Here is a 20782-nt window from a genome sequence, read left to right as displayed (position 1 = left end):
GAAATTAGACCTGTATTTAGCCTCTTATTAAACTGGCCGCAACTCCACAAAATGGAGCCGGAGGGCTCCAAAATTTCTAGGGTGTTTCTGTCAGGTCCCTAGGACTGTTTTCCTCTTCCCATTTTATTTATATTCTAGATATTTCAAGATCCAAAGCAGAGGGTCCTGTTCAGTCATGTCTTAAAAAGTACCCCAGAACTCAGCGTGGAACAAGGAAGAGATCATTCATCAGCTCTTGGTACAGAGACAATTTTGGCTTGAATACTCCCTCCTTCAACATTTTTCCCTGCCCAATACACAAGACTCTGCCTTTGCATCAAAATCAGGCTTCTCCAATTGGAAAAAAAACATTATTCAAGGATGTGTGAGTATGTACAATGTGAGTGATTGACCGAGTGTAAGCAAGTAACTGTAACTATGTGAGCAAAACTGTAACTATGTGAGTAAGTAACTGTAACTATGCGAGGGTGTAATTGAGCAAGATTGAGTAATTGGGAGGTACTGAGTAAATACAGAAACTTTTTGCAGGTTTGTGAGTGCGAGTAGCTGTATGTGTAGGGTCGCCAACCGTCCCTTGAAAAACGGAATCGTCCTGTATCTGGACTCGAGCATACGCGTCCCGTGCTGAACTGATAAGGGACGCACTTTGTCCCGTATTTCTCTGAGGGTCAAGCATAAACTGCTATATATTTATGGTTTCAATGAAAAGCAGGTTGATTTATACGAGAAATTACAGTAATTCCATCCCATTCCCCTCTCCCGCTCTGTGGCCAATGAGCTGACCAAACACTCACACGTTGCTATGACCTAAACAGTGAGCTGACCGAACACTCACACGATGCTATGACCTGGCCAATGAGCTGACTGAACACTCACACGTTGCTATGACGCCACAAAATGCGGCTCACCTCATTGGGCGAAGAGCTGTCACTTCGTGTTGTTTGGGAAAAAGATAACACTGCAGCATGGATGTCACCGGCATGGAGGCACAGCTCTTGGATGCGTGTAGCGAGCATAGACTGTATGGAGCGAGAGTCTAGCCCCCCCATTTTAATTTATGTAAAAGTTGTTAAAAAATTGTTGCCAAGCTATGTTTAACATTTTATATATTGTCAATAAAATGCAAATTACATACACAGATCTCATCTCCTGTGGGCTTTATCAATACTTAGATATACTATTACTAATTGCGTTTCTACGTGGGCGAGACTCAAGAGACATTCATCTGACTTAGCATGTTATTAGCACAAGCTAATCACGGGTATTGGACATATACCTGATTAGCAAAAAGCTAACTCACGTCGCTTTTTGTCCTGAGCTGCTCTCCAAGTGCCTGAAAGTGACTGAAAGTCGAGCCAAGCTTTAACCTCATTTCGCAAAAATCTTTATCTGTTCGGTGTTTTGTTTCACTTTGGTTGTGTTTTTTTTTTTTTTTTTTTTTTGCACCATGCTGGGTCCACTATTGTAGCTGCTCTGGATGGCTTGTATCACAGGATATCATCAAAGTCACCTGCACACCAGGCGCTGTGATTGGCTGATGTAACCAGGCCCACTCTCCGCCCTGAAATGTCCCATCCATCCATCCATTCATTTTCTTCTGCTTATCCGGGGTCGGGTCGCAGGGGCAGCAGCCCAAGCAGGGAAGCCCAGACTTCCTTCTCCCTAGCGACTTCGTCCAGCTCTTCCGGGGGGATCCCAAGACGTTCCCATGCCAGCTGAGAGATGTAGTCTCTCCAGCGTGTCCTGGGTCTGCCCCGGGGTCTTCTCCAGGTGGGACGTGCCCTGAACACCTCACCAGGGAGGCATCCGGGAGGCATCCTCATCAGATACCCGAGCCACCTCATCTGGCTCCTCTCAACGCGGAAGAGCAGCGGCTCTACTCCGAGCTCCTCCTGGATAGCCGAGCTTCTCACCCTATCTCTAAGGGAGAGCCCAGCCACCCTACGGAGGAAGCTCATTTCGGCCGCTTGTACCCGCGGTCTTGTTCTTTTGGTGACTACCCAAAGCTCATGACCATAGGTGAAAGTGGTAACGAAGATCAACCAGTAAACGGAGAGCTTGGCCTTCCAGCTCAGCTCCCTCTTCACCACGACAGACCTGTGCAGAGTCCGCACTACTGCAGACGCTGCACCGATCTGCCTGCCAATCTCTCGCTCCATCCTTCCCTCACTCATGAACAAGACCCCGAGATACTTAAACTCCTCCACTTGGGGCAGGACCTCATCCCTGACCCGGAGAGGGCACTCCACCCTTTTCCGGCTGAGGACCATGGACTCGGATTTGGAGGTGCTGATTCTCATCCCAGCCGCTTCACACTGGGCTGGGAACCGCTCCAGAGAGAGTTGAAGGTCACGGTTTGATGAAGCCAACAGGACCACATCATCTGCAAAAAGCAGCGATCCAATCCTGAGGTCACCAAACTGGACCCCCTCGACACCCTGGCTGCACCTAGAAATTCTGTCCATAAAAGTTATGAACAGAATCGGTGACAAAGGGCAGCCCTGGCGGAGTCCAACCCTCACTGGAAACGAGTCCAACTTACTTCCAGCAATGTGGACCAAGCTCTGGCACCGGTCGTACAGGGAACTGGCAGCTCGTAACAAGCAGCCCGACACCCCATACTCCCGGAGAACCCCCCACAGGACTCCCTGAGGGACACGGTCGAATGCCTTCTCCAAGTCCACAAAACACATGTGGACAGGTTGGGCAAACTCCCATGCACCCTTGAGGACCCTGCTGAGGGTATAGAGCTGGTCTACCGTTCCATGGCCAGGATGAAAACCACATTGCTCCTCCTGGATCCGAGGTTCAACTATCCTTTGGACCCTCCTCTCCAGTACCCCCAAATAGACCTTACCAGGGAGGCTGAGGAGTGTGATACCCCTGTAGTTGAAACACACCCTCCGGTCCCCCTTCTTAAAAAGAGGGACCACCACCCCGGTCCCTGAAATGTCTCAATACAACAAAAACATCAACATACAAGCTGAGGAGGAGGAGGTTGAGGCAGACACAGGCTGTTTTCCAAACCGCCTACAACATACTACATGGGAATGTAGTATGTAGTGGACACTGCATACTGCCGACTGCTTTTGCATGTAGTATGTACTATGACTGTTCTGTTGGGTCTGTTTTGTAGTATACTACTCTGGTTTATAGTTTCAGAAAATGGGTGATGGATTTTATTTTGCCTTTATTATAAATGTACAAAACAAACGTTGGGTAGATCTTGGTATTTTATTTTATTTTTTGTTAATCATTTAGTAGAATCATCATATTTGATTTATACCAATTTATACTGAAAATAAATCTGGAAGGGGTTTTTATTTCTACAGCTGATAGAAAAACCACCTCCATATAATTCACATATGGATTAAAAAGGTGAATTAGTGTTTTATATGGGCTTTAATGTATTTGTAGTACAAATTCCTCCAAACGCTTCTTTTTAACTGGAAGTGACAAGATTTTCTTGTGTTTCTTTCGCATTACTTCACTTCTATCTCCATCTGACGTTAGTGTTGATGTATTGTAATTATAATGCCAACTCATTCCAGTAGGTGGTAGTAATTTACCAAAACCTGCCACCTGCATAGACAAACACCGTCAGTGCTGTGCATTGTGGGAAACAGTATGCCAGGTAGACTGGTTTGTTGTATTTTCCTTAATCAGTAGGACATCCTGGGACTTTTGGCATACTGCAGATTTTGCAAGTTTTTGCATACTACCTACTACATGCAGAATTTCACCCAAAATAGTTGGCACTGCTAGTGTAGTTTACCGTTTGGAAAACAGCTGTCCATGGGGGACGACAGAGCAGGGTTATTCCTGTAAAAGTTGACATTATTTGTTTTAGGAAACTCTTGCTACTCTTAAGGCTACCCACTCTACAAACCTGCTTTCCTCTGATTGGTCATCCCTCTGGAGCCCTGTCATTAAGGCAGGGCAATCTGCAGATCTTGGTGTTTGGGGCCCGCCCCTCCAGTGAACCTCCATGAACCAGTGAAGAGATCCTTATGTGGTGACCCCATAATTTCTGCAAGTCTCATGAAGATCTTTCTCATCTTGTGACAATCTCATGAAGATTTTGAGAATATTACTTTGCTTTTTTGGGTAAACTGAGACCTGTGCTTTTTTAACAATTCTACATTTTTACAAGATTACAAAAGTGTAAGAGTGTTTCGAATTAAATCTGGCATTTACTCTTCATTCCAGCAGATTTCTCTGTTCCCCAAAAGAAGACACCAAGCAGGACCAGCTATCATCTTTTAATATTCTGCTGAGTTACAATCCTCCAAATGTACAACTCATGACATTTACAACAAACATTTAAGTTTATATTTGTATTTTATGCAGTTACTATGGATACATCTCCACTGGCATGTGTCTGTAAAGAGCACAGATCTGATAAATAACCATTCATACCTTTAGAAAAGAAAGCAGAGACACATCATGTCTGAGTGTGTGTATATGAGTGTGTGTGTGTGTGTGCATGTGTGTGTTTTGACAGAGTGTGACATGCTGAGAGGTGCACAAATCCCTTTGATTAGAAGAAGTGAGGGGGAGTTCTGTCCTCTGGGGGGGGGGCGCTGTGTTGATGTGACAAGAACTGTTCTCACAAGATCCCAGACTCTTGCCCTCGAGCGTTGCAATCACTCACACGTTGTGCACACACAGGGGGATGATAGTGGCTTCAAAATACACACACTGTCTCCTCTGCAGAGCTCATAAGAGCTACAATTTCAGGAACTACCATGGATCAGAAAATTCACCCAAAACCATGTTCTCACTTGAGTCTCCTTCATCAAAACATTTGGCTGTGTTTGGACCCAAAACTTGTGTTTGGGAGTTTCCAGATGGTTTCTACGCTTTGATTGAGAAGGCTCAGAGGAGATTTGGCACTGGCTTTAGATTTTCCATCTTTGAATCAGGTGGAGAGGGAAGTTGAACTTTCAGATTCTGTGCCTGGCTCCAAAAAAAAAAAAAATCAGAGGAGGAAGATAATTATTCAACTCGATCATCTCAAATTTGAAAAGTAAACAGTAAAAATATAAAAAGTAAAAGAGATCTTCTCTAAGCTTTTAATTACTGGAATTTAATCTGAAAGTTTCAACTTTCCCTCAATCAGATTTTATTCCCTGAATTACTCTTTGTCTCGGGACATTAAAAATCTGACTGACGACATGTTTTGACATTTGGAGCTCAAATCTAGGTTTTGAAATGGCTCCAGAGCAGGTCGTAAGTGAAAGTAATGATCACGCCACATTCTTCTTAAAGCTGGATTTTCCTGCAGTTTGAACAAAGCCAAAGTCTCCCAACTCACTTTTAGATTTGTATCTTCTTCACTCTTTGAACCACCTTGTCCTTGTCATCAAGGAAATGTGAAAAAAAACATCTTATAAATGCTGTAAGTCTTCTCTACAGTGATACAAACAAGACTTAGATCAGCAGAAGTTGGTTTTGTGCAAAAACAGCAGAAAAAACACCAAATGAACAACCTGGATGCTTTTAACATTGCAGATGTTGTGTTTGCTTTCTGCCTTCCACTTCTTGTTCATACTACATCACGTTTTTCTGCACTTTGTCTTTATCCTGTTGCAGAGAAGACTCTGCTACGTCGTACTCTGCGATGCACCTTCCAGGACACCACTTCCTGAGTCTGGGATCTGAGCCGGACATCACCAACAGAAATAAACTCTTTCTGGTCCTAACATGGTTCTCTTTGTAATGTTATGGAGACTGGTGGAGCCTCTATCGTCACTGTACAGGTGTGTGAGCGTTTGGACATCGGTGGAGTTAAAAACTTGATCAAATCTCCAGACCTTGAAGAAGTGAAAAAAAAGTGTACTTGACTGGAGGTGTGTGTGAGGGACGACTCTGATGGGTGTGAGCGGCAGGCGAGGTCAGATGAACACGGTCACACCTTCAACAGGACTTAAACATGCACAGTTTCTAGTCAAATTACACTCGAGCTACATGGGACACGACTGGGCACATCATGGATGGCTGCTTTTCTTAAAAATGAAAGAAAATTCACAACAGGAAGGTTTTTTTGTTCTTTTTGTGCACATTTTTACACTGGTGGGTGTTTCTGGTTATTTTACCTGCTGATGGTATCACAGCTATGGTCGTAAAAGAGTGTCATCTCTTATCTATTGCGTTTGGCTGTTTATGGCGCCTCAGCTCCCGTGGAGCTACTTGTAGCAGAAGATGCATGCACAAGTAGGGGAGGGCACCAGGGTCAGACTGATGGAGGAGAAGTGAATGGTGTCTACGTCCAGAAGAACACACGCAGGCAGAGTTTAAGAGGTGTTTAACCCTCTAGAGCTCAGAAAGCCAGACATTTAATAACCTACACAGTGCCTCTGAACACAGAAGAAAAGCTGAACTCTGCTGTGACAGGAAACAGAAACAGAGATGCACTGATTATGAAAATCAGGACCAATACTGATACAGATGTTTGAAATAATTAAGCTGATTGCTGTAAGCCATAAGATGTCAACTCTAAGCACAACATTACACAGATAAATGCGAGCAACTGACATCAGGACATTGTGCATCCTTTGCCATGAGAGACCAGGAAGTCCAGTTAAGGTAAGTAAGGTTTCCATTTAGTTATCTCAGGACAGTTAAAACCAGTCACTCAACCTGCTTTTGCATCCTTTCCTCCAACTGCACTTGAAGAAAATGTTTTAGTGAGGAGGATTTTGATGAATCCTGCGAGTTAAACTTATGACAGCAGTGTGAGACGAGTATTCAAGCTCAAAAAAGTAAAAAAATAAAAAGGGACCTACATGGAGGGTTAACTGGTCACTAGGAGAAAAGTTGTGCATGCAAAACCCTTTTAATGTGCACCATGAACTCGGCTGTGATCAGCTCTTCAAGAGCTTTACATTTCCTGAAAAGTTGTTGAAGGTAAAACCTACAGCTACATAGTTTTTGTGAAATATCTCACGATTAAGTGAGGATGGGAAGTCAATTTATCTGTTTTCAGACTCTGAATCCTGTTGAGAGGACAGAGAAATGTGATGGATCAAATATTCTTAATAACATCTATATCTTTTCTTTAAATTTAGCATCACTAGGAGTTGAACATTTGAATTTTTGTCATTTTTTAATGTTTTGAAACTGTAATACTCCCTAACATTTCCTGCTCAGTCCAACCTACAACTCTTCAGGACTCTAGAGGGTTAAGACCTAAAATCAATCCTGCCTCACTCTGCTCAACTACCTCAATAAATCTCGTTTTTATGGCTTTCAGAGGAGAGTTTTGGCGTGTGACAGAGGGCTAAAAAACAGTCATGAAGGCTATTTGTCCTTAACAAACACAGATCTGAGCAAACTCCAGCTCAGGTGCATCAGTCTGACCCTGGCGGAGGATTTGGGGGGTGGAGACATGACCGTATGTCTGGCTGGCAGTTAACGCGACATGGTACCTTGGCACATGACGATGGGGCACAGGGAGGGGGGAGCGGTCATGAGGTGTTGTTGAGAGGTCTTCGGGTGGTCAGGCAGGCGTTTGGGTGGGTGGGTGTGTGAAGGTGGGCGGAGTTTGACACAGTCATTTAGCTCTGGGCAGTTAACCGCTGCTCCGTGAGCGATGCCTGGTGTGATACCGTTTTGTTTTCGTGGGCGCGCAGCTTGGACACCACGTCGATGAACTCCAGGCTCTGGACTTCTTTATGGAGAGGCTCTGAGGGGAAACAGTAAGAGAAGCAGAGGAAAAAGAATGAATCATCAGGTAAACACTCTTCACTCCACATGGAAGAGGCTGCTTGTTTCAAAAACACATTTTGCAAATACAAAAGAAGGGATGTGTGATATGTGTTGTGGTCAGGAAAATGATCACATGATAACAGGAATAATCTATAAATATTCATCATCCAGAGAACACAGTAAGGGTGGCTGTCCCTTAATCTGAAGATTGGGGTTCAATCCGTTGTCCTTGAGCAAGGCACTGGACACCACATTGCTCCAGCTGTTGTTGAGTCTTACCTGATCCCATGACGGCACAGATGAGGATCATGGAGTTATACTTGATCTCTGGAGCACTCCTCTCGTCTGAGAGCAGTTTGTGAAGCACTGACACCAGACTGGCTCCCACAAAGTCCTTCTCAGCCGCCACTGAAACCAAGAATCAAAGGTCAGAATAAAAGATAAAACAGAAAACAGAAAGGAGTGTGGAGAAAACTCTGACAGTCCTACAGAGCTCCTAAATTGTTTCACAGTAAATGACTGATAACAGAATGTGTTCTAAGAGTTTCTGCTCTTACCCAGATCCAGTCCTGCTATGAGACCCAGAGCCACCAGCGCTTCGTTCTGCATTATCATATGTTCACTGGTTGCCATTGTGACTAAGTGCTTGACACCTCCTCCCTGGATAACTGTTCTGACCACTTCCTGAAATTCACATAAATAAATACACACATGAATAAATTAATCATCCATGACGGCTTTAAATTCAATGCATGCATTCTTCCTTTTTTTTCTCCTGAAGCAACTGTAAGTCATCTGAACCGTTTCTGCTCCAGGGGATGATGCCCGTGTAGACAGCAGCTGGTGATTAATATTTGAATTATTCACAGGCAAGTGAGCAGCATGAGAAGAAACCATGTGTTCAAATCATAAGAGGGGAAAATCCTTCATCTGTTTGAGGAGAGTCTCAGTTTCACAGTAAATGGTAAGTTACACGGAGGCCTCACTCTGACTTTCTTCAGTGGTATGAACCCAAGAGAGAAACGGTATTTCTATTCATTTGTAATTAATGGTACTAAGTTTGTGTACAAGTGTAAATGTTTGCTCTAAAACAAAGCGTTAGCTGCTCTTAATGTAGATTTTGTTCACAGATATTAACCGCCTTCAAATTGTGAGTCAGGATGTTTGTATGATAATACTTTACAGGGTATGCCCTCCACACTATAGATGGTAATTGATAAGTTATTGTTGAGACATATACTGCGATTACTTCTGCTTATGGATCCAATTCTTTATCCATGGCCTGATCAGTTTCAGCAAATTCTATGTGCAAAAAAAATCTGCTACATCTGTGTATCATTGATTTTTATTTATCTATTTATTTTTTAAAAGATCGTACCAACCAGTGACTTTCAGCCAGATGTGTCAGTGGCTGTTATGGTTTAATAATGACTGAAACAGGCTGAAATCCCTCTCAAATACATTCTAGTTTTTAATTTGTCGTATCACAATAAACTCATCAGACATACTAGTCTACTCTTCTACATCAACTCTCCAAAAAGAACAACTTTCATTTTCATTTCTTTTACAGGAATTTTCTCTCTACACAGTCCTAGCTGAAGTCTTGTGTCCTCATCAAAGAATCCCAGACACGGAAATCTATCACATAATGCAAAAAGGTGTACATTTAAATGATAAATTCAGAAAAAGTCTTATTTCAATTAATAATGACAAAATGAAACTTGAATTGCTTGAATAAATCTGCCAAAGGGTCAAGAATTTTTTTTTTTTTTTACTTTCTTGCTTTAACACATTTTCTTATTTCAAGAAACTAAACAAGATAATTTCAGTTTCTGCAATGCATGGTTAAATAATCAATGTCAAACTGTATTAATCGAGTGATTATGTGTTGCTGTGTGTCAAACCTTTGACTTGCTGTGTCGGATGAGAGCAGACAGGAGTCTGTTGGACTCGCCCATCACTCCAGCGTGATCTTTGGCTTCACACCACTCCACTAGCCGCTCCACCAGCTTGCCATTGGTCCCCAACTGGTCGGCTGCTTCAGCTGAGCACAGAAACATACAAGAATCATGTGAGACAGCTCAGACAGAAGTTTTGGTTTCACATCAGACTCAAACACTGATTTCCTTAGCAGATGAGTTACAGGAGAAACTCTTCAGTATCTGGTTTACAAAAGCATCTGTCCAGTGACAGAACAAGAACAGTGAGTACCATGTTTTCATTTATGAAACCAAGACTTAACAAGAGCAGGTGGAGCTTCTGACTAGCTGCTTCACAGCCAATGATGATGTGTTCCCAGAGTAAATATATTTGCTGTGATGATATCTGTAGGAGGTGAAGAGTCTGTACCCTGTGTATCGATGAGCATACGTAACGTCCCGAGCAGTTTGAACTGAACTGGAGGCATCTCTGACTGTAAAAACTTCAACACCACGTCTGCTACTCCAGCTGAGAGCATCTTAGATTTGTTCACAACTGTAAAGAAGACACAGAGGAGTTAACATCAAAACTCACAGAATACCAGACCTTCCTTTGTAGTTTGATTATATTTGTTTGTTTTTTTTACAAACAAACTATCTGATCACGGTGTGTGTGCAGGTTTCTGTGATGCAGCAGCTCACCAGGTATGGCCAAGTTCCTCAGAGCGCTCAGTGCTGCATGCTGCACAGTGACATTTCCTTCCTCCACATGTCGATCCAGCAGCTCCAGAAGCTTTTGCACAATACCGGTGTCCACCATGTGGATGCAGTTTCCATCTAGACACAGGAGGAAATACAACGCCACACCTTCATGTTACTCAGAATCAGATGAGCTCAGACTGAAACAAACATGAAATGCTAGCAGGTGTTTTCCTACTTTCTGTTTCGCTGCTAGAAAGTAAAACTCTTCTTCAAGGGAGGATTACAAATCCAGACATAATAACACAGGTCTTACCATTGCGAGCAAAGTTAGCGATGGCCAGGGCCCCAGCGAGCTGCAGTTGATGGTTATGAGACGGGATCCAGGACAGGACTCTCTGGAAGACGCTGCCTTTTCCTCCTTCAAACAGCTTCTGCATGGACTCATCTGCACAACACCAAAAGAATATCTTTGACGCTGATGAAATGAGACCTACACGCTTTCTGTGGAAGTTAGGAGTAAGACATCAGTAGATGTGTCTAATATAGTGCTGCACGATAAAATTCAATATTTCGATATTTTTGGGCTACATCACGATACACAATATATATCTCGATATTCTGATTTCTCCTCTAAATCACCATTAATGTTTAATTCAGCCCTTTGATGCATAAAATAACAACAGTATGATGATTAAAGCAGACTCTTCAGCTGGGTTTTTAAAATGTAAATGCAAAAAGGAAAAATCACAACAAGGTTAAATGTATAATTGGTAGTTTGATATAGATACACTTTTGGTTATGCTGGTTAAAATGATCTATATGTACCGATGGCAAGAAATGCATGATGTGTTCTTAAAGTAGAGCGGAAAATATCCGCTTTCTACAGCAGGAGTAAAACAGGGAAAACACCAACCAATCGTCTTCCAGGGACACCTTGTTTGTAAACCAATCAAATCCAATCGCGGTTCTGCCCGCCTCCTGCGCGTACATTTCACTGACGTGCACATGATTCAGTGCGTGTGGCCGAGCTGAGAAGGAAGGAGCAGCGGCGGAGAAGCTACCTAGACCCGTTTGCCCGTTGCCGCTCCTCCAGCTAAACAGAGCAAGAAAAGGAAGACGGAGGCTTTCTTTTTTTGCTCTGTTCCCCGGCCTCTAACTACTGCCCCTCTCGCTCGACCTCAGGCATGTCCCCTCTGACCTGATGGGGTACTTGGCTCTGGGCTGTAGTTCGGATCACAGTCTAATAAACTCTCACCACAGGGGCTCTGACAAGCAAAAAAAAAAAAAAAACTGTGATATTTGGTAAGTCCTAAAGAAAATGTACATGTACCATTTGTATTATAGCTTTACTCCTGATATCGTGTCACAGGTAAAAGTGGACTATTCTAGCATGACAGTCACGAGTACTGACAAAAGCCACGTTTGTTTATTGTTTTTTTAGCTTTACGTTTTTGGTGTTTCCTTACCTCTAAATGAGACATGACTCTGCGTCGTGCAAAACATAAAATGATGTGCCGAGTCTGTCTTTCAGTTCACAATCATAGTTGCGAATCAGCGGCGCCCGTGCATGTGAGCAGGAGCGTTGCTTTGAGGGAGCCCCAAGGAGAGGGGGAGGAGGGGCTAGGAGGAGTCCTGACGAGATGCTACATTCAAAATTATGCTAGTTTTTCAGGACTGCCAACCCTGCCTTTAAGTTAAACTAACCATTTATTTCAAATCAAAGTAAATGTAGTTACTAGGGCTGTCATTTTAACGCGTTAATTAGGTTAATTAATTACACCGCAAATTAACACGTTGTATAAATTAACGCAGATTAATCTGGATCCCAAACCCGCGGGGGGTTCAAAGACCCGATTATTTTCAAATGTCTGGCATTTACAAACCGTTTGTCCTTTTCAAAAGCTGTAAAAAAGTGGCGCTCTCGTCAGATTCTCAAATTTCCGACGGTCCCTGAATGTATCACACGTGCCGTCAGCAACATGTTTTAAACCGGGGGAAGAGATTGTTTTTTGAGAGACTGCCGGCCACAATTCGTTAATTCACACGAAATTCTGCAGAAAATCAACCGTTTGCTCTAGCTCAATTCTGTAAAAAACAGATAATTCTACACTCTTTACTGCTTTAAACAAGCCCTGAATGTTCGATATTTGTCCTGTATTTAAATCTAAATAATTCTTAGAAGATTTCCTTCCATCTTTCTGGTGTCATGTTTCAGCTTGGGGCTGCTCTGCACCAATGACCAACAGTTTGTGTGTTCAGAGCATGTAAAACTGAAAATACTTCACTTTTCTTTGATCCAAGACTTGATCCATCTGTTTACTTTGCAGCTCAGAGTTCTCTTTATGGTGTGTAATGACACATTTGTATAAACTTGTGTCGTTGCCACTAAACCTTATTTGTTTTCTGAAAACATCGCAGCTTACAGTATTTTGGTATTCTGGTTTAAAATAACACCACCAAGGCTCGTCTCTGCCATCATGCATCAAGCAGTGCTCAGCTAAGTGCCACGACAGAACGGCAAGTATGTGAGGGGAGGGGCGGAGTGAGCAGAAAAGTGAAAGTCGAAAACATGTTGCGTTCATTTCTCGTTGTATTGAGCTGGGAGAGAATCAGGCAGGGCTCATATTCCCTGCAAAGCAAGCCCAAATAAGCAACTAAACTTTAGAGAACAAGCCCAAGGAACCCGCGACTGATGAGACTTTCAAGCGACTTTTTTCCCTCCTCTCCAAATACAAAAACACGCATGCGCGAGAGAACTTTTCTGGGTGAGCGGGGGAGTGTGGTGCTGGCTAAGAGAGGAGCACCGGCTGAGCAGCAGAGAGTGAAACGAGCGAATCACCGAGGAGATTCACGTTCCGACGTCTGAAAACATTAACGTGCCTCATTGTACTCGATGGTTGCAATATAGTCATTTTATACATCTCATATGCAACAACCTGCGATACATCGAGTATATTCAATATATCCTCCAGCTCTAGTCTAATAGTTATAAAAGAGGGATTAAAATTTGTAAGGATGTCCCTCAAAGCAGTCTACATTACCTCTCTTTATAACAACAATGATAAATTTGTTATAAGACCAAACGTCTCTGTCAGTGTTAACTTTAGCGTTTGAAAAAAGCAGATTTCATTGCACAGCTGCTGTATTAGATCACATTAGAGTGTCTGAATGAACTAAATGAACCCTGCTGTCTCCTAGAGCTATAATCAAACCTGTACTGTGTAGTCCATGCTGCAAAGGGTCTATTATGTATATTAATAACACACGGTGTTCAAGTCCAGCAAGCTGCCATAAAATATTTAGATGACGGTTGAATTATTAATGCTCAGCATCAGCGCTGGACAGAAGACATTCATATTCATGTTAACTTAAAGTTTTTCAACACCAATTGATTTAGTCAGGGGATACTTTCTCCCTTGAAGACCCAGTACATTTAGATTTAGGTCTACCCTGCAATTCAAATCTGACAGTGTGAAGAGAGAATTAATTTTTAAGAGCTGTCCCATGAGGTTAATTTGGAATCCAGGTTCAGAGAATCAAACAAGGGGCTCTGAAACTGGATTATTGTTTGATTCATGAGCAGCTTTAGAGATGTTTTACTATGGGGTTGACACTGGTTGTATCTTTGATGTGTTTACCTCCCAGCAGCAGGAGGACCATGAGGTCTGAGGAGGTCTTGAGCTGGGCGATGTCTTCCTCCCGCTCTCCGTCCACAGTCTGAGCCACCACCTGCAGGAGACACTCCACCAGGCCGGCCTCCACCAGCTGCAGCTTTATCACATCTGCGAGGAGACGGGAGGAAGAGCAGGCAGTCAGAGAGGAACACAGTGAAGCTTGTGGCTGCAGCTGCAATGCAGTGCTACATCATATGAAATGCATCACATGGGACCTGACACGCTGCTGCATACCAACAGGACTGCAGAGCACATGAAGCACAGTGAGGGGATGTTGGTCAGTAAAGCATTATTTCACAACGCTTTCATTTCCTCCAGGCTGGACTACTGCAACTCTGTTTTATCCAACTGCCCTAACAAGTCTATAAGATCATGTAAAATCTAGAATAGAGTTTAAAATTCCTCATCTAACTTACAAATCTCTTAATGGCATCGGGCCATCATATCTTAAAGAGCTAATTGTTCAGTGTTTTCCCTCTAGGTCACTGCGTTCTCAGCCCACAGGTCTGCTCGTTGTCCCTAGGGTCTCTAGAAGTAGTATGGGAGGTTGAGCCTTTAGTTATCATGCTCCTCTTCTATGTAATAATTTGCCAGTTGAGGTCCGAGGGGCAGATACTGTAACTACTTTAAGTAATAGACTTAAGACTTTTTTAAAGCAAATTGTCAGAGCTGGATCAGGTTTGTACCACTTCTGCTGCTATAGATTTAGACTGTCAGCGGGAAACTGAAACTCAAGGCTGCTGTTTCTCTCTCTTCCATCTCTATGTAAATAAAGACTGGCTGATGACTGTGCTTTTATTTTGAAAGGGCCTTTTTTATGCAACACGTGTTAACTGAGTATGGAGAAGCACAAGTGTGGCATGTCTACATGAGATTTCCTTATCAAAAACAGGTCCCACAGTCTTGTTTTTGAGCAGGTACAGGTGTATTGTGCTGAGGTACGCTGGCTTTTGACAGGAAAGGTGCTGTTCTGTTTTTTATAAACTACACGCTGAAATCTATGTCTTGATTCTTAATTTGGGTCGGGGTTTCTTGTTGAGGGGTGATGATGGGTCATGAAGCCAGACCATTAGAGAACTGCACTAGAAGTAAACCAACATCAACACTTTATTTTCACCTTTTCCTGAGATTCTGAGGGTAATATATTTCGCGGCAGAATAAGTTTCAATTTCAGCTAATTTGAGGAAAAATTCTGGAACAGTGTTGTGCGCTGGCATAGGGTCATGTGAGCATGAAGAGGCAGGTAAACGATTCGAAATTCAAGAAGTGTTTTGCTTCAGTGCTGCAATGAAAAGAGTGGACAGAAAGATCTGTAAGTATAACGTGCTTTTCACTGTAGGACGTCAGAAATGAGCAAATGTTTGAGAAGAAAGTGAGAACTCTGTAAAAATTGTTGATAATTGCATCTCTAGTTCAGTGCACATGTGTCCAATGAAAGTTTGAGAAAAGCTTCCATGGTCTTCCTTTTCACATTTACCTGAAAGTATAGAACCCTTTTGTCCCTAAATCACAACCCTTCATCACAAATATATATCATAATACAGGAGGTCCTAAACTTGCGCGGTTCTCGACTTAAGTTGTTTTGACTTTCAGTGCCAATAAATATATGATTGTAAAAAAATAGAGAAGGTTTCAAAGTTACGCTGCTCTGTTTGTAAGCTCCTACGACGCGTTGCATCTTGACACATAGGAATACACAGCTACACAGTCATCAGCATTGTCCACTTTGTTTCGCGTCATAGTGTAGATTGTGTTTGTGCTCCGTAATTTTCTCGGTATCCTCACCTTTTTTGCATCATGGGTACAAAAAGGAAAGCAGGGTCGGTATAATAGTTGTATTTGGATTGTTATTTAGAGATTTAGGGGTTATTTAGGGTAACAATCTGACTTAGGCAGAAATTCGGGAACGTAACTCGTTCGTAACTGAAGGACCTCCTGTAAACTGTTTAAAACCCGAGCCCATTAAAGTCAAATATCTGTGTTTGTCACTGCAGCAACTCTACATCCTCTCCTCTCTTACCATCACAGTTGTGGAGCTCTCACAGTTAACTGTTCATCTGTGTGTCCATAAATCTAATGAACAGCATGCAGGGTGACAAACGAGCGAGATGGAGAGGCAGACAGAGAACAAGGTTCCTCTGAAGCAGAGTTAAGTAGGACGTTGTCCTGGAGACTGACAATGTACGAGCACCCAGAGTGCCTGAAACGATGATAACAACTGGCAGCACACACATGGAAACACACACACACATTCATCAGACACTAAAACACACACACACATGCAGACCTTCTTTAAGCTTTAAAGAGAGCAGCTGAGCAAATGCAGGATCTTTCTTCCATGACTGTGCAGTTTGCAGCAGCATGACTCACGCTGGAGGATAATTTACTACAGAGTAGGCGGACATGGTTTCATTTAAATGCATGAGAGGCGTCTGCAGACTCTGACTGGTTTCTGTTTTAATCTGCAGACTCCTCAGAAGAGGCCTTTTGTTTCATGATCAAAACATTAGAGAGAAATTACCGTTTTCTGCCAGAGGAGCCAGAACCTCAAAAATCATTTCTTTCTTCTCGTGTTCTGTCTGCTTCTGGAAGAGACGAACCAGCTCCTCAGCGATGTTTGTGGAGGCAAACTGCTCTTTGCTGGACTCTGAAAGCACAGGAGAGAAATCACAGGTGAGTTCAGAGCAGAGTAACAGGGATTGACAGTAAATACACTTTCATATCTCCAGGTGAGACGAGTTAGCATCACTGAACAGGTGTTTATGTAACCTCACCAAGCTCTGCCAGATTCCCAAAGGCAATTAGACACATTTCTGTCAGGGCTGTGTTGTGGGAGTGGATGCCGAGCAGCTTTACTAGAGTGGGAATCACTCCCATGTTGATCAGCTGGGCTTGTAGAGAATCTACAAAAACACAAACAAAGACAGACAGATGAGTGCACGATCTGTAGCTCTTAACAGAACTTAAAGGTGAGATCCATGAACAAAAGTTTGACCCTTAAATTTAAGTAAAAAGATAAAATTATAGAACTTCAAGCGAGCTCAAAGCAAAGAGACCCACCACCAGGAAAACAGGATTATTCTGACAGGGTTATGACTTTGGCAAAAGAGATATTAGAAATAAATAAATCAAGAGGATAATAAAGCTTAGCTCTCTGAGCTAGCAAGCCGGCTAACAGCCTGCCTGCAAACTCAGTATTTCAGCAAGCTTGACATTAGTGCCCAAGCTACATCAAAGAAAATAATTTGAGATTTTAAGAGAGTTGCAAAATATGAAGAATAAAATCAAAATATTACAAGAATAAAGTTTTGTTTAATGAAAAAAACTCATCATTAGAACGAGACTTAGTTTCTTTCACAATCTTTCTGAATCCCAATATAATAAAAACATAAAAGCTGACATGACCTTGAAGTACAACTTCTCCAACCAGCATTAAACTGCTAAAACTCCAAACATGCTGTCAAAGCATCACTGTTAACACTCGAGTCGGAAGCAAGTGTGGATGTATTCTACATTTAATGTTAAGAAGTTTTAAAATGATAACAAATACCTAGAGAATCAAAAGATGTTGAAAGGACAAAAGAGTTGTAGGATGAGAGGAACAGAACAGAAAAGGCCGGAACACTCAATCAGATCTTCCAGATCCTCGTTGAATGTCAGGGTGACCTTACAGTAACAGAACAAGCTAAGCCTGAAAAGCAATAAAAAGAGAGCCAACAATACAGACACAAGTGCTATTTGAAGAACAGCAAAGCCCCAACAGATTTTAATGGATGTGTGACAAAATGAAAGAGGATGGAAAAAGATCGGATGACAAAGAAGAAAAGATGGTGGCTGTTTTTCCTGCACTCATGAAGCCAAAAATTAAGATATAACTGGCTGCTGCATTTCTGGACTTCTGTAATGTCAGGGTCTGAACGAGTACTTTTGCTTTTGCTCCAGTAGATGGTTCCCACCTGCAGTAACTGAAATGGCTGTAGAAACGGCCAATGAAGCAAATACCAACCATCTTTTACGTCATCCATGTGTGAATTTTACATTACTGACAGGTTCAGGATTGCTGGTCTATTAGTCCGTAAATAAAGAAGAAAAGATCATTACAGAGGAAAAACCTTTTAGTTAAACCTTTTAGTTAAAGAGGCTGTGAGTGCTTGAGTTAGCACTGGTGATAAAGACTCTGCTTCCCAGGAGCACTTGCTTCCGCTGTCGTGAGGACCAAAGCATGTGTTTGTTTTGAAAAATGAATAGAGCAGATCTTTTTATAACACTACTTATCTTTTTTCGAGACAATTTTTTTTTTTACCAGATACAAAGCGACAAGGTAATGTATTAATATGTGATAACAATTAAATGCTAAAAACTGTAAACTCAGTTCCTAGCATTGTTTACTAGCCAGGTTTATTTAGCCCTACTCGCAGCCTAGAGCTCTGAGACAGAAAAACTATAAATGAACACAGCGAAATGTTTTCTATATTTTGAGAGGATATGAAAACAGGGTCCCATCACAAGACGTCCTCACTGCAGATGTGTGATCCACCAGGCGTGAACACATGCGCTTAGAGCTGTCTACATGTAATCTAGTCAGCCAGGATGCATCGCAAATTACCAGATATTTAGGCCTTCTGTTTTGAGCCCACAGTTTGAGCCTTTTGAAACATTTTGTCTGAACTTGAGCTGTTGTTGTATTAGAGTAAAGATGACAAAATTATTAAAAAGAGTTTGGTGGCTTTGATTTTAATGATTCACTGGCTAACTCTAGTTTCAATATTTACAATATTCTTTAATAATCTTTACTATGAATAAAGGATGTATTTGCATTAAAAATGTAATAAAAATGATAGATTATAATTGCCTTTGCACTAATAACATGGTTGTTTGTGTATCATCTCGTGTTTTTTTCCCTTGGGGAGTCCTTTTAACAGATGCAGTAGATTCACAGTGAGTAAGTGGGGAGTTGTCACATCATTAACTATATATGAAGAGTCAGCTAGATGCAGAAAGCTGCTGAAATCTGCAGAAAGCCACAAAAAAACTCATCCGCTCTGTCAGTGCATCCCAAAGCCTCTCATCAATCAGCCAAACACATCAGAGACTGGTCCAGAGCCAAAAGACACCTTGGCAGGAGGTCTGAGTCTGTCAGATCACACAGTGTCTGCGCTCAACAAGCCTGTTATCACAAAGACACAAAGCATAGTCCAGGAAACAAGCTGTACACAGACACACAGCGGAGGGTAGCAATACCTTTGACAACTTCCCAGACTGGCAAAACATGATGTTAGAAAAAAGCAGGAGAAATGAACGTAGATACATCATGAAAACAGAAAAGTGAGGAGGGAAAGCTAACAAGAGGACAAAGACTTTTGAAGATATAAAATATTTTTTTCGGTTGAAAATCCAACCAGATCATGAAATCTATTCTACTTTTTTATACTATCAAACCGTTTTATCACTACTGTCCTGTGCCGTGAGGAAACTGCTATAGCAGACTGATATGCACATCGTTGTTTGTATTGATAAAACTGATGTGCTGAAGAGTTTACACAGTTTACACACTTTTAAAGGCCCCCAAAATGTATTAAACCTGCATTGTTTATAAATGCCAGCAGGGGGGTGACTTCAGTGATTGTGGAAAGACGTCTGTAGAGAAGCCTGTAGGTGTCTACAAACTGCCATTTCAGGGCAAGAAATACATACTCCCCTTTTACACTGTTAGCAATGTTTAAAGCACAGAGGCACACTAACAGAAATGGAATGGGGGCAAATCGCAAACGGCTCTACACAATTTCAGGGTTCAGAGTGTAAGTCCAAAGGCATGATGATTTCCCCACATCAGCTCTGTCCCAGGGCTGATGTGACTTTTCACTTACGTTTTTCTCTCAATGAACATTTTCCTCAACAGCCTGGGTCGCAATCCCGACTTTCAAAACTTCTTCAGTACTGCTTTCTGTTCATTTGGGCATTGAGCAGGGAAGTGCAGGTCTAGTTTGGCTATTGGCAATTCTCTGCTATGGCCTCCCAGAAATAAACAGTTAATGCACAGTTGACTAAATGTTGTCACCCTCACTTATCAGCAACATTTTATAAGTTAGCTGAATATTAAATAGTTTATTACTGTAGGCCTGAAATGCTGGTTGAATATTGTGACCTAGTTGTAATGCAGCAACCTGGACATGCCATGGCTGTAGCTTTTGCCATGATGTTACAGTGAACTACTACCTGGATGTAAACAGTCACAGATATCATGATGTTGCATGGCTTAGTTTGTCAGTTTGTTGATCTATAAATGGAGATACAGTTGTATGTAGGCTGTGTCTACTCAAGCTGACATATAACCACTCCACCAGAGACACGAAAAGCCAGCACAGGCATTAAGACATTAGCCTGCAAGAGGGACTGAAGGCTGCTGAAGCTAGCTCTGCTAACGTTAGCTGCACTCTATAACAATTATTTTCTGTACCAATTTGGATTCGTCTTCCCTTGTACCTATTTGTACCAACTGATTTGTTGGCATTTAAAATGTTTTATTTTTCATTCTTTTTCAAACAATCTGTGTTGGTAAGGTCTAACAATCCCACCTGTGGCTTAATGATGAAATTCAAATTGGGATCAGAAGTTCATCAAATCCATTTAAAATGGAAAATGAATGGGTGTACCAATTTTCATGGTAGTCCAGAAAATTGTCGTTGAGTTACTTTTGGTTCTAACAAACCCAACTAAACGAACACAACAAGGACACCATCCCCCCCATCTACGCTAGCAGAGCTATGAAGCAAGGTG

The 20782-nt window shown here is 42.1% G+C and overlaps 1 protein-coding gene across 2 annotated transcripts in view; it reads right to left on the bottom strand.

The window, feature by feature from the left end:
- Nucleotides 1-4553: 4553 nt before the first annotated feature.
- rap1gds1 (RAP1, GTP-GDP dissociation stimulator 1) overlaps nt 4554-20782 on the bottom strand; it is a 29686-nt gene continuing 13457 nt past the window's right edge. For both annotated transcript variants that reach the window (XM_074699391.1, XM_074699392.1), the window contains 10 exons: nt 16780-16908; nt 16527-16652; nt 13970-14113; nt 10645-10776; nt 10332-10466; nt 10060-10185; nt 9615-9754; nt 8268-8394; nt 7990-8118; nt 4554-7687 (listed from right to left, as the gene is read on the bottom strand). In XM_074699391.1, coding sequence (XP_074555492.1) covers nt 7560-7687; nt 7990-8118; nt 8268-8394; nt 9615-9754; nt 10060-10185; nt 10332-10466; nt 10645-10776; nt 13970-14113; nt 16527-16652; nt 16780-16908 — 1316 coding nt within the window. In that variant the 3' untranslated portion in view covers nt 4554-7559. The remainder of the gene's footprint in view (nt 7688-7989; nt 8119-8267; nt 8395-9614; nt 9755-10059; nt 10186-10331; nt 10467-10644; nt 10777-13969; nt 14114-16526; nt 16653-16779; nt 16909-20782) is intronic.

The sequence above is a fragment of the Halichoeres trimaculatus genome, unplaced genomic scaffold (assembly GCF_033239565.1).
Source record: "Halichoeres trimaculatus isolate MK-OKI-2021-1 unplaced genomic scaffold, fHalTri1.1 fHalTri1_scaffold_22, whole genome shotgun sequence".
NCBI lineage: Eukaryota > Metazoa > Chordata > Actinopteri > Labriformes > Labridae > Halichoeres > Halichoeres trimaculatus.
The sequence above is the reverse complement of the archived record's forward strand: the minus strand, read 5'-3'. Positions and strand labels throughout refer to the sequence as shown.